Below are 14,736 nucleotides of genomic sequence, written 5' to 3'. Positions count from 1 at the left end.
CCACTTTCGGTTCTGCAAGAGTGCCTTGGGGAACAGACCTGAGGCGTGAGCATGCGCGCATGCGTGCGCGCTTCTGCACGCTGAGATCGGGGGCGATGTTAAGTATGTTTCTTAATTGCTTTCCACACTGTTATTACGGTTACAATTCCTATTATTACTATCAATTACTAATACTATTACCATTGCCATTACTGTCACTTGAGTCACAATCTCTCACTGAACCTGAAGCTCACAGCTTCAGAGAGAACGGCTGCCAGCATGCCTCAGGGCTCCTCATATCTCTGCTTCCCAGCACTAGAATTTCAGGCACTGGGGATCCAAAGCCAGGTCCTCCTGCTTTATCAAGCAAGTCGCCTCCCCTGCCAACATTATTCCTCTGTGAAGTTTTGCCAACTGTCCACTCTTAGCAGGGTCATAAGGAAGCTGATGTCTGGACGGAATTCTCTTAACTATGAAGTTAAAAATTTCAACTACAGCAGAAAATGCATAGAGAAAATGACTCAAACGTAAATGTGCCAAGGAGGATCCTGCTTAGGAAAATAAATGTTCTTAAGTACCATGGGGCTGGGGGCGAGGCTCAGCAGCGGAGTGTGTGCCTTAGCAATGTGTGAGGCCCTGGGTTAAGTCCCAGAACCAAACACAGAAAGCACAAAAATATGCACTGTTGGCCGAGGTAAGCCGAAACCACTGTATTCCCGCTTCTGAGGGCTGGTTGTCACGTGGCTTCCCACCTCTGCCTGAGTGGTACTGATGGATAGACTAGCAATGTTGGGGGTAGCCACAGCACAGGAGCTGGCACGCAGTGCAAATCAGAAGGGTCAGACGCCACTGTTTCGGTCCATTCTGTTTTAAGCAGATGGTTTTTAAACATTTCGCAGGATATGCCAGGCAAAGAAATGCCCTACAAAAACAAAACTTTCTTCATGTCCTGCAAAAGTTAAAGTTTCCTTTTAAGATAATTTTTTTTATAAATTCTTTGAGAATTTCAAAAATTTCATATAATGTTTTGTTTTGGTTTTGTGTTTTGGTTTTTCAAGACAGGGTTTTTCTGTGTAACAGCCCTGGCTGTCCTGGAACTCCCTTTGTAGACTAGGCTGGCCTCGAATTCACAAAGATCTGCATCTGCTTGCCTCTGCCTCTTGAGAGCTGAGATTAAAGGAAGGCATGCACCACCACTGCCCGGCCATACAATGTGTTTTGACCATATTTGCTCACAACTCCTAACTTCTCCCAGATCCAAACAAAAGTTTCTTGCTGAATAATCATACTCATTTCAATATGGAGTAATTTACTTTTAATCTTGAGATATGTACCTATATCCCTAGATTCCCTGAGATTTTATCATGAAGAAACGCTGGATTTTTTTTTTAAAAAAAAAAAAGACCTTTTCTGCATCTAGAGGGATGGTCATATGGTTTCTGCTTTTGAGTCTCCTAGGTGGGGCATGACAATATTGATTTACATTTGGATGAAGCGACTTAGTCTTGGATGATTTTTTTGATGTGTTCTTGATGTCAATTTGTAAGTATTATGAATATAGCTGCTAAATACTCAACAAAACATTCACAAACCAATTCTAAGAACACATTAAAAAGATCATTTCACCACAATTAAGTAGTCTTCATCACAGAGATACTGGGATATTTCAACATATGAAAATCTGTCAATGTAATCCACCATATAAATAAAATGAAAGAAAAACCACATGATCATCTCACTAGATGCTGAAAAGGCCTTTGATAAAACCCAGCACCTCTTCATGATAAAAGTCTAAGAGAGATCAGGGATACAAAGAACATACCTAAATATAATAAAAAACAATATATAGCAATTCGATAGCTAACATCAAATCAAATGGAGAGAAACTTTAAGCAATTCCACTAAAATCAGAAACAAGACAAGGCTACCCACTCTCCCTCTACCTATTCAATATAGCACCTATAGTTCCAGCTAGAGCAATAAGACAGCTAAAGGAGATCAAGGGGATATAAATTAGAAAGGAAGAAGTCAAAGTATTGTTATTTGCAGATGATATGACAGTATTGATAAGGAACACAAAAATTCTACCAGGGAACTCCTACAGCTGATAAACACCTTCATCGGAGTGCCTGGATACAAAAAAATCAGTAGCCATCCTCTATACAAATGACAAACGGTCTGAGAAAGAAATCAAGGAAACAACATCCTTCACAATAGCCAGAAATAATATAAAATATCTTGGTGTAATTCTAATCAAGCAAGTGAAAGACCTTTATGACAAGAGCTTCAAGTCTTCGAAGAAAGAAATTTGAGAAGATATTAGAAAATAAAAAGATCTCCCATGCTCATGGATCAGTAGGATTAATAGTAGTAATTAATTAATTACTTAAAGGATTAATTAATAGTAAAAATGGGCATCTTAACAAAAGCAATCTACAGATTCAATGCAATCTCTATCAAAATTCCATCACAATTCTTTACAGAGTTTGAAAGAACAATACTTATCTTCACATGGAAAAACAAAAACAACAACAACAACAAAACAGGAAAGGTAAAACATCCTATACAGTAAAAAAAAACTTTTGGAAGTATCACCATCCCTGATTTCAAGCTGAACTACAGAGCAATAGTAAGATAAACCACATGGTATTGGCATAAAAGCAGAGACATTGATCGATGGACTTGAATCAAAGACCTGGAAGTAAATCAACACACTTATAGGCACTTGCTTTTTGACAAAGAGACCAAAATTATACAAAGGAAAAAAAGAAAGCACTTTCAGCAAATGGTGTTGGTATGACTGGATGTTGGCACGTAAAAGACGGTAAACAGACCCATATCTTTCACCCTGCACAAAACTCAAATCCAAGTGGATCAAAGGCCTCAACATAAAACCAGATACACTGAATCTGATAGAAGAGAAAATGGGGAACAGCCTTGAACACATTGGCATGGAAGACAACTTCCTGAACAGAACACCAATCGCACAGGCATTGAGATCAGCTATTAATAAATGGGACCTCATGAAACTGAAATGCTTGTGTAAGGCAAAGGACACTGTCAAAAGGACAAAATGGCAGCCTATAAATGGGGCAAGATCTTCACTAAACCCGAGAGCTAATATTCAAAATTTATAAAGAACTCAAGAAACTAGACATCAAAAACAAAATAAACAAAAAACAAAACAAAAAATGGGGTACAGATCTAAACAGAGAATTCTCAACAGAGTAATCTCAAATGGCTAAGAACTTGAAGAAATGTCCAACATCCTTAGGCGTCATGGATATGCCAATCAGAACAACTCTGAGATTCCATTTTGCACCTGTCAGAATGACTAAGATCAAAAACACAAGTGATAGCTGGGTGGTGGAGTCACACACCTTTAATCCAGGCAGTCAAGAGGTAGAGGTAGGCAAATCTCTGTGAGTTTGAGGTCAGCCTGGTCTACAAGAGTTAGTTCCAGGACAGGCTCCAAAGCTACAGAGAAACCCTGTCTCAAAAAATCAAAACAAACAAAAACCCACAAGTGACAGCTCATGCTGGAGAGATTGTGGAACAAGGGGAATACTCCTCCATGCTGGTGGGAGTGTAAACTTTTATAGCCACTTTGGAAATCAATATGGTGGTTTCTCAGAAATTCAGGAGTTGATTTACCTCAATACCCAGCTATATCCCTCCTGGGCATATACCCAAAGGATCCTCAATTATACCACAAGGATACTTGCTCAAATATGTTCATAACAGCTTTATTTGATATGGGATGTCCTTCTGTATATGTGCTGCTTTTATTGGCTGATGACTAAAGCTATTTCAGTCAATGGCTTAGCAGAGTTAAGTCAGGCAGGAAATCTGATCACAGAGATATAGAGAGAGTAGGTGGAGTCAAAGAGATGCCATGTAGCCACCAAAGGAGAAAGATGCCAGAACATTATAGGTAAACCACAGCCTGGTAGTGATACATAGTTTAATAAAAATGGATTAATTTAAGATGTTAAGAGCTAGCTAGGAATATGCCTTAGCCATTGGCCCAACAGTGTTATAATTAATATAGTTTCTGTGTGATTATTCAGGTCTGGGTGGCAGGGAAAGGAAGGCGCGGTCTCTGTTTACATTTTCTCTTAAGTCTCAGAAGGGTTAGAGGGAGGAAGAAAGAAACTGAACATCTTACAAAGTACCCATTCTCCCCTTTCCCTCTAGCATTCCAGGAGTGTGCTACTTTAAACAGGAGGGAGGTGTGTGCACAATAGTGTGTGTGTGTGTGTGTGTGTGAGAGAGAGAGAGAGAGAGAGAGAGAGAGAGAGAGAGAGAGAGAGAGGAAGAGAAAGAATCCCTCCTCTTTTCTCAGCAGCCCAGTTTGAACAAGAGCTGGTGGATACACCACAGTCCTGTCTCTCTCACAATCTCTCCACTGTAGAACGCTCAAGGCAACCTTCTAACCTGTCCCTAGCAATTTTTTTGTCCTTAAAACTTCTGCCATGTTGAAAAAGTCGTATGTTCTTCTTTCCCAACCCTCTTCTCCCCAGCCCCTTCTCACTTCTCTCACTCTCTCCCAACACTCATTGCTAAGCCCTGCATCCTATCTTCTCTGGAGACTTTGCCTAACTTTTTTTTCTAATTCTGATTTCTCTAACTTAAAAGTTATTGGCCTGTAGCTATAAAAATGACTGCCTATTATTCAACTTCAGCCTCATATTTTCAAGGAGTAAAATGAAATCTGCCCCAAAGGCATCTAGTACAAATGTAGGTTTTACAAATGAGGGTTCAAAGTGGTTGGAGAACTAGTCCATCACTTTGCCATCAGTGGGGATCTCCGTGGATTGCAGACGCAAAAGAACTTGCACTCAACACCAAGGACCACAGCAACCCTGTACACTGGCACACTGCTGCCCAGATCCCAATGCATGCAAATCAATTTGCCACATTTGTTAGCAATAAACATAGCTGTGAATTGAGCAGCGAAGTACTATGCCTTTCCACTTCCCGAGATAATCTGACTAGGACCTCATAAAATGCATGTTTCTTTCCTGCCAGCAGGAACAGTGCAAGAGATTAAGAACAGCTTTGCCTACTTATCGGCTCATGGAAACTGGCATCCAGTTGTTCAGTGGAAGACTTCAGCTCATGCAGGAGGCCTGCTCATCCAGAGCTGGTAACATAAGCTTTGGCATCTCTGGTTCTACATGGCACAACATGCATTTTCTGCTTTTGTGCTGTGGAAGTCAAGACACACAAAGCTATTGACTAAACTGGACAGGAGCCAAGTGTTGCCGTTGACAGTGAAACTGAAGATGTCATTTGGGTGAACCCATGACACCTATGGCGGTCTACATCCTCTGGCCCATCACTTGTACCGCAGTGGTCAGATGCCATCTTCAAATAAATTTCCGTTTTACAGTTATATGAGACTACTGGGATAAGTTTATGCTTCACTATTTTATTGATAAAGTAGTAAAAATAATTATGTTTCCCATATGATAATTATCATGCCTCCAGCTTTACTGCATAATTTGTCAAACATGGCCACCTGTTACTATTGTGTTCTTGCCTCTACTCCGTGGACCCCTGTCCTAAAGACTATTGAGCTAGCGCTCTCTCTCTCTCTCTCTCTCTCTCTCTCTCTCTCTCTCTCTTGTGTGTGTGTGGTATATACACATATATGGGAGGTATGCTATCCCTCCATACATACATACATACAGTGCATATGTATATTGAGGCTGGAGGTTACCATGGACTTTCTTCTCTATTGCTCTCCACCTGTTTTTTAAGGCAGGGTCTCTCACTGAACCTGGAGATTACTGTCTCACCTAGACTAGCTGACCAGCAAGCCCCTGAGAGCTGCCTGTTTGGCCCACACTAGCGCCGTCTGCAGCCATAGCAACTTTGATATGGATGTCAGGGAGCCAAACTCAGTCTCCTCCTCAAGCTTGCAGAACTGTGTTTGACGACTGAGCCATATCTTCCCAGCCTAAGACTACTGGGTATTTTATTTTTCAGTTATTCCCAAGAATCTGGGAATTTTCCCCAAACCTTTCTCTAGCATCACCTCTTCCTACTGCCGATAGGACTTGGAAACTTGTTCCCATAGAGCTGGTTCCCTGGGAAACATCCACACACTATACTTGGCTGATTTTCCCGGGAGACAATATCTCTCTTCGTTTACTCATCCCAATAATCATGAGGGACACAGCACTAGCTCCCCATTTTATAGACAGGAAAGTAGAGGCACAAAGAGGTACTATAACATGCCTAAGGTCACAGAGGTATCAAGCAGCAGGACTTACTTTTGTCTAACTTGTCTACTCCAAAGCTTTTAATCTTGTTACCACAGAGGACCAAATGAACATCTGTTTCTCAGTATCTGAGGACAGAGAAGCAGAAAAATACAGCAAAACCGCAAACTCACCTTCAATTTCTCCTTGAGAATTCTAGTCCTTTGTAGTTTGATTATTTCATTTCTTTGCAAAACAGCCTCTCTCTGATCTTGAATAGCTTGCTGGATTAAGAAAAAATATATATATAGCAGCCAGAGGCTAGGGTTATGGGGCAGTGGTGAGGTAATCAGTGCTTGTTATTTTAGCTGTCTTCATTTGGCCCAGAAACTCAGGTATTCACATATGAGGATAATGTACTACCAATCACAAAGGCATTATTTAAAAAACACTATTGGTCCAGGCTGGGGCGGTGGTGGCGCACACCTTTAATCCCAGCACTCAGGAGGCAGAGGCAGGCGAATCTCTGTGAGTTCAAGACCAGCCTTTTCTACAGACTGAGTTCTTGCACAGCCAGTGCTACACAGAAAAATCCTGTCTCAAAAACAAAATAGTATCAACAAAATCACTGGTCCAGATGCTGAAGAGATAGATGTCTCAGTGCTGGAGAGCACCTGCTGTTCTTTCGGATGACCTGAGTGTGGTTCCTAGCATCTATTTCTGTGAACCACAACTGCCTGTAATTCCAGATCCTGGGATCAATCTCTCTTCCAGCCTCCACAGGCATCTTCTCTTACATAGCACATGCATGCACACTTGCACACATTCATACACACTCATACAACACACACATTCTCTCTCTCTCTCTCTCTCTCTCTCACACACACACACACACACACACATATACACACACACATAATTAATAACAAAAATAAATGTTTTTAAATGACTGGTCCATACTTACATTTTCCATCTTTCTTTCCCTGAAATGAAATAAGAAAAAAAGTCACAATGACTAAACTTTTATTTTGTATTCTCGAAATTTCCAACTTTGCCAGAAAGCAGCACAGACAAACAGACATGCCCTGTCTTTGTACAAACTCTTTTCAAGCTCTTTTTTGACTCAACCCTCCTTCCACTCCCACCCCTCCTCTTCCAGTATCTTGGAAAGAGGGCCTTTATTTCCCAGTGCTAAGCAATGTCCTGTAAACGCACTCCCTTTCTGAGGCAGAGGGTGGCCCTCTCAGTCTGAGTTCCCGTGGTACTGGGCTTGTCCCTCTTTTAGACAGTGGTCTTAGAAATGGGACAATCCTCAGTGCCCAGCAGATTTAATGATGCCCAGTTTCAATGTTGGTCCTGGAAAAAGTGAGCTTCAGATGTTCTGTGGTGGGGAGCAGGGCAGGACAAATTGTAAGGGTGAGGAATGAAGCTAGAATTCTGACCTAGACCATAAGAGGAAAAATTTTAGAGAAAAACAGCCAGGCTTGAGTTTTGGTGACCCTGGGAGGAATGTGGAGAAGACATGTGAAAAGTTCCAGAGACTGCAGAGAATTACCAACGACCCAGTGACATTGACATTGTATCTTGTGACCTCATACTGTGTGCTCAACACAGTCTGTATGTATTTGTTCTGCTGGTTCATTTTTCACTCAACGGTATCCCAAGGTGAAAGGGAAGTCCCACCTCTTCCTAGTAACTGGGGAACAGAGTCACATGGAAACAAAGTCGTCTATTAATTTCCACCAAGCTCTCCAACCTAGTATCTCTAATACAGATCTTTCATTCCTAGTCATAGATTGGTACTCTAAAACCTTTGGGCCAAATTCTTAAGTTTTAAGTTAAAAAAAAAACTTAAAAAAAAAAACCTTAAGTAAACAATACTGAAGCAAAACCTGACACTTGAAAGTTGCAGCAAACTGGATATGGTATGTTCCTCTGAGTAACGGGAAACGGACATTTCCATGTTCCTGGGGGCAGGAACACTCTTTCTATATCGTGCATGTGAGTGGTTGTAAAAGGAACAGCGGGCCGCTTCCCACCGCCTGCCCGGATAGCTTTACCCGAAATAATTACACGGAAACTGTATTCTTTTAAACACTGCCTGGCCCATTAGTTCTAGCCTCTTATTGGCTAAGTCTCACATCTTGATTAACCCATTTCTAATAATCTGTGTAGCACCACGAGGTGGTGGCTTACCGGGAAAGATCCTAACCTACATCGGTCTCAGGTCAGAGAATCATGGCATCTGCCTGACTCTGCTTCTTTCTCCCAGCATTCTGTTCTGTCTACTCCACCTATCTAAGCTGCTGTCCTATCAAAAGCCAAGGCAGTTTCTTTATTAACCAATGAAAGTAACATATAGACAGAAGACCCACCTACACCAAGTGGTACCTCAGAGTTTCTGTAGAGGACAGTGGTTTAGCACACAACAACTGCCCTAGGAGTGTCACATGGCTGAGACTTTTGAGCAAACCCACCCAGACATCTTGACATCGCCACAAGTCACACAGACTTCTCTTTCATCCCCAAGAGTCACTTGGTGAAGCCTGAGGTGAAGTTATGTTGTCATTTTCACAGCCAGGACCCAGGAAAGAAAGTCCAGGGCAGGATGAGCCACAGCCTTGCCAGCTCAGCACAATACCTGAGATACTCCCGCAAGTGGAGTTTGTCGGTCTTGGTGACCACCAGGGCAATGTCCCCTGCAGAAGCCACGCTGGCAGGCTTTGATGCTCTCGTTCAGAAGGTCCTCGTGGGCCTTTCCTCCGGAAACTCGCTCTACATCACTGATCACCCAGATCACAGAACACTTATCAACGGTCTGCAGGACAAGGGTCAGAAGGTGGACGGCATCTCAGTGGTAGAGCCTGCAGTTCAGAGTTGGAGCTTTCCTGCGGCCTTCTCCACCCTTGCCCCTCACTCAGGACTCCTACTCCACTCTCTGCACCTGCCAAAGAAGCAGCTTGTGGACACTCATGTGTGCAGAAGCCAGTCACTTAGCTGGGCCTCCATTTGTCTTGCAGGGCCTTGAACTGGATTAGCACCGATGAGCAGACCCCCTCTCCTGGACATCCTACACACCTCAGTTCTTTACCACAGCTCCTCTCAGACTGTTCAGGGCAGCTCTCTGTCACCTAGAGGGAAGGGGACCTCTGTGCCTTGCATCTTAGAGTCCACAGAACCTCGAGCACTTGGCCCACCAGAACTCCCAGCTTGCTGCAGAATGATTGACAGAGTTCTAAAGATGAGTGCTCTGGGCCCAGACCCATCGGGTCACATGTGTCGCCTCATAGGAGGGCTCTTTAAAACTACCTTTGCTCACCTAGCAAGAAGCTAAACGCCCGATAATTCATGTCTCAAAGGCCAACAAACATAACATCAGTAGCACCAACACTGCTTCCTTAAATGCTCATCTTTGCGTGACAATTATGTATGGCCCTGTGACATGATTCTCACTGTATTGTCTGCCTTATCTCTGTATATGCAAAATGCTGACTTGAATCAGAAACCAAGCTGACTCTCAGTTTTTCAACACAATAAGTTGCACATAAAGAAAGGGATGACTGTTTTGTGACTTGAGAACAATTAATCTCATTATTCTGACGCATACCAATTGTGTTAACCCCAGAGGATACATGCCTGGAAATACCTGAAGATATTTTTAAAGAATGTTTTTATTTGCATGCATGTATATGCACGTGTGTGTGTGTGTGTGTGTGTGTGTGTGTGTGTGTGTTGTGTGTACGGGTGCCTACAGAGGCAAGAGGAGAGTGTGCACTGCTCTGGAGCTGAACTTACAATCAGTTGTGACACAGGAGGCTGACAGCTGAATTCTGGTCCTCTGCAAAAGCAGCAGCAAGAGCTCATAGCCACTGAACCATCTCCCCAGCCCCTCTAAAGATATTTTTAATTGTTACAATTTGGGATACTTACAGATAAAGGCTAAATACCTTACAATGCCCAGGCAACCTTCCTATAACAAAGAATTATCTGGCTCCAAACGTTACAAGGTCCAGAGACCTTGAGTTAACAGCAGTGAGTTTCAAACCAGTTTTCTCTAAAGCCACACAGCTGATGAGTGGCAGAATTTGGGGTTAGGTCAATTTCCTAACTTGCCTGCTGTGGCCCCTATGCCCTGCACCCACTGGTCCAAGGCATCCCTTTGGTGAAACGGCAGCCCCAGCATCTTCCCCTTCTTTAGACTCTAGCTCATAGCAAATGCCTCTGAAGGGACCAGGGTGCTTGTTTAAACACAGAACTGCTCTGATTGCATCAGGAGGGAAGACCTGATGACATCAATTGCTTATGCCTCCCACCTCTCTCCGACCCTGATGTGGGATTCTCCTCTGTATGCTGTGAATACGATTGGTTAATAAAGAAAGCTGGCTTGAGCCTATGGCAGGGAGGAGCAGAGGTAGGCAAGGAAGATAAAACTGAATGCTGGGAGAAGGAAGGGCGGAGTCAGAGAGAAGCCATGTAGCCCCACCAGAGACAGACGCCAGAACTTTTAGCCAGTAAGACACAGCCACGTGGCCATACACAGATTAATAGAAATGGGTTAAATCAATATGTAAGAGTTAGCCAATAAGAAGCTAGAACCAACAGGCCAAGCTGTGTTTTAAATAATATAGTTTCTGTGTGGTTATTTGGTTCTGGGCAGCCCTTCAACATGACCCCAAGTCCTTTAGTTCCGTAGATCATAGTTTAAAGTATATGTGCCCTCCAAAGAGAAAAAACCAGGTCCAGAGAAGTAAAGGAGCTACACACATCTAGACCCTGACCCTCATCTCTTTGGAATGGACCCACACTTAGACACCAATATAAAAATGCTTGCTGCCTTCCCCTCCTGGTTCTTCCTAGGAAGAAAGGGCTGACAGTTACTTCCTGTGAGAGGCTGTCAAAAAACCTCAGGAATGCAGGGGAGAGGGGCCAGGCAGAGCACTCTAGGAACCAGCCTGTCCCTCTAGCCAGCCTCCTCAGAGCGTGATCCAGGCCACATGTGCTGGCTTTGATAAGCAGCCCAATATATCCAAACTGGCTGTAGCTGTGTTCCATCCAGGGGAAGAGCCAGCCCCTCCTTAGCTGTCATCCTCTGCTTGGCCTGAAACTAACTGAGGGTTCAGGGCTAAGACCAGAGAGAAACTCAAGTCCACATGGCCAGTCCTGAGCCACTGACCAGAGTGAAGGACATGGACTACCTCGTCCTAAAGGAGAGGGAAAAGGACGGGGATGGGGAGGAGAGAGCCCCTGGGTCAGCTAAGAAACCTGATTACCACTGAATCTTGTCACCAGCTAGCCTTGCACAAGGGGCTCTGTCACCGGCTAGCCTTGGACAAGGGACTCTGTCCCCGGCTAGCATTAGACAAGGGACTCTGTCACCGGCTAGCCTTGGACAAGGGACTCTGTCACCGGCTAGCCTTGGACAAGGGATTCTGTCACCGGTTAGCCTTGGACAAGGGACTCTGTCACTGGCTAGCCTTGGACAAGGGACTTTGTCACCGGCTAGCCTTAGACAAGGGACTTTGTTTTCTGAACTTTCATTGCTTCAACTGTAGAGTCTGGCTCTATGTTCACTTAGTGTACACTAGCAGAGCTGTAAGAATTGTTCATAATAGTTGCTCTGCTACTAACAGTAACAAGACATCATCCATCCCTGTCCCCATCTATCTGGGGTCCTGCGTTCCTCCATCCCTATCTAGCTGAAGTCCTGTGTTCCTCCATCCCTGTCCCCGTCTAGCTGGGGTCATGCGTTCCCCATCCCTGTCCCTGACTAGCTGGGGTCCTGTGTTCCCCATCCCTGGCCCTGTCTAGCTGGGGTCCTCTGTTCCCCCATCCCTGTCCCTGACTAGCTGGGGTCCTGTTTTCCTCCATCCCCGTCTAGCTGGGGTCCTGTGTTCCCCATCCCTGTCCCTGACTAGCTGGGGTCCTGTGTTCCCCCATCCCTGTCCCTGACTAGCTGGGGTCCTGTGTTCCCCCATCCCTGTCCCTGACTAGCTGGGGTCCTGTGTTCCCCCATCCCTGTCCCTGACTAGCTGAAGTCCTGTGTTCCTCCATCCCCGTCTAGCTGAAGTCCTGTGTTCCTCCATCCCTGCCCCATCTATCTGGTCCTATGTTCCACACCTCCCCCCCCCCACACACACACACTTTCTCTTTCTTTAGAGAATGATCTGGCTGTTCTTTTCCTTCTGGTTTCTTGAAAAGCCTAACCCAGAGGCAGCAGGACGAAGGCAGACAGCTCCGGGTGTCCTTTCTGCCATTTCCCTCCTCCACACCCACCATGATCCTCCCTCTGCCACCAAGGAGCATCATCCATCCCTGCCTTGCCAATACAGAGGCAGACTCTTGGTTCTTGAGTGACTGACTTCTGTACCTTGCACCCCTGCCCTGCTATGATTTGGATGGGAAATGACTCCCACAGGCTGATGTGTTTGAACGCTTGGTTCCCAGCTGGTAGTGCTGTTTGGGAGAAGTCAGGGAACCTTTCTGAGAGCTCAGCCCCACCTTCTGCTCTCTCTCTCTCTCTCTCTCTCTCTCTCTCTCTCTCTCTCACACACACACACACACACACACACATACACACACATGTCCACATGTCTGCATATCTCTGTCTCTCTTTCCTAAGTGAGGACTAAATGAGATCACTCTGCTTCCTGATTGTCATGCAGACCCTGTGCCCTGGCCACCATCCTTTCTCCACCATGGTGGGCTGTACCACCTCTGAAACCATAGCCAACAAAACAAGTCCTTTTCCCCCTAAGTTGCTCTTTGTCAGGACACTCTATTACAGCAGCAGAAAAGTAACATGGCCTCCTTTGTGCTCGCAGTCTCCTTGTCCCCTTTCTCTGCTTCCCTAGGCCTCTCTGTTGCTGCCCTTCTTGTCCATCATACACTCTTATCCCGGCTACACACACCCCTGCAATCCCTGCTTCCCCGGTTTCTGTGGCTATCCACATACAGCCCCTGCCCTGTTCAACACCAGAATACAGAGAAATGAAGGAATTTAATGTCAACAAGTTCACAAAATCCCAACTTGTTTCTCTGAAGGGTGAGGGAATAGAGAGAAGGGGGATAAACCCCGTGGGAAACAGTCACCTTTTTCCACATCTCATCCCTCTTGCTGTTGAAGTCGCCTGTGCCTGGAATGTCCACCAGGACAACCCCTTCCGGAATCAGTGCAGATTTGGGAAGAATCACTTCCACGTATTTGATCAAGGGCCAGATTTGTGTTTCAGCTGATCCTCCATCCCAGTCGCTCCTCTGAGTCCGGATGTAAGGGTCCAGCTTGACAGATAGCTCTCCTGCCTGAAGAGAAATGACAGGTTGCACGGACCAAGCACGCTGAGGGCTCTTTAACCTGCCTGTGATGCAGAGTCGTTGAAGGAAGGAATGCTGAGGGACAGTAAGAAGTCCTCAGACAACAGACACCAGGAAGCACAGAATGGTCTCTTCAAGGACCTGCGAGCCTGTGAAGACTCCAGAGACCACCAAGTTCAAGCTCCTTAACATAGTTGGGGCTAGAGAGGTGGCTCAGTGGATAAGAACACTTTCTACCCAACCAGAGTCCCAGATTTCAGATCCCAGCATCCACACTGAGCTGCCCGTAACTCCAACTCCAAGGAGTCTTTCTCTCGGTGTCTCTATTTCTCTCTCTCTCTCTCTCTCTCTCTCTCTCTCTCTCTCTCTCTCTCTCTCTTTCTCTCTCATACACATACACACACAAACATGCACACACCATAGAGAAAGACACACACAAATAAAATAAAATAAGTAAATATTTAGAACTGGGGCTGGGAATGTAGCTCAACTTATAGAGTGCTGGCCTAGCGAGCAGAAAGTCCTAGGTTTGGTCGCAGCACTGCATAGACTGAGCGTGGTGGGGCATGCTTACAGGAGACAGGAGGACCAAGGGTTCAAGACCATCTTTGGCTACACAGTGAGTTTCAGGCAGTTCAGAATATAAGAAAGCTCCCTAACTTTCAGATGATGCAGCCCAACACAACCCGAAGAAGACTCCAGAAAAGTTGTAGGGATGCTAAATTTATCTCCCAGATTCCATTTGCTTCTAAAATTGATGCAGTTTTCTAAATTTTGCTTAGAGCATATTTTCTCCACATGGCAAAAGGCAACTGCGAAGAATTTAGTTCCTGGAAGTTTCATGTATAATTATAGAAAATCAATCATGACCTAATGATCATATTTTACAGATTAAAGATTGATCAGAAATTTGATCTTTAAGAATTTTTTAAAAAAATTTCCAAGTAGATATACATAAATATATATATAAATAAATCCTTCCTCCCCACCCCCATATGTGTGTGTTTGTGTGCATGCTTGATATGTGTGCTTTTCCAGAATATTTCAATAACAGTGAGTGGGATTGGGGGAAGAGGGGGTTTCCAATCTACTGTTCCTACTTATATACATCTGGGAACAAAGACAGGACAGTAATTCTCAACTGGACACTTCAGAGAGCAGAAAAGCTACAATCCATGGTGGTCATTGTTGATCAATGTCTATAGAAAGGTCCAGAAAGAAAGCAATAGAGAATGAC

At 44.5% G+C, this 14,736-nt stretch overlaps 1 protein-coding gene across 1 annotated transcript in view; it reads right to left on the bottom strand.

Moving 5' to 3' along the window:
- Nuggc (nuclear GTPase, germinal center associated) overlaps nucleotides 1-14,736 on the bottom strand; it is a 46,869-nt gene that overhangs the window by 19,182 nt on the left and 12,951 nt on the right. The window contains 5 exon segments of the mRNA XM_048422030.3: nucleotides 6,383-6,472; nucleotides 7,153-7,171; nucleotides 8,830-8,885; nucleotides 8,887-9,006; nucleotides 13,278-13,487. Of these exon segments, the coding sequence (XP_048277987.2) occupies nucleotides 6,383-6,472; nucleotides 7,153-7,171; nucleotides 8,830-8,885; nucleotides 8,887-9,006; nucleotides 13,278-13,487 (495 nt within the window).

This window comes from Myodes glareolus, chromosome 12, assembly GCF_982192425.1.
Source record: "Myodes glareolus chromosome 12, mMyoGla1.1, whole genome shotgun sequence".
Taxonomy (NCBI): Eukaryota; Metazoa; Chordata; class Mammalia; order Rodentia; family Cricetidae; genus Myodes; species Myodes glareolus.
Note: the sequence above shows the minus strand (reverse complement) of the source record. Positions and strands in the feature narration are given on the sequence as shown.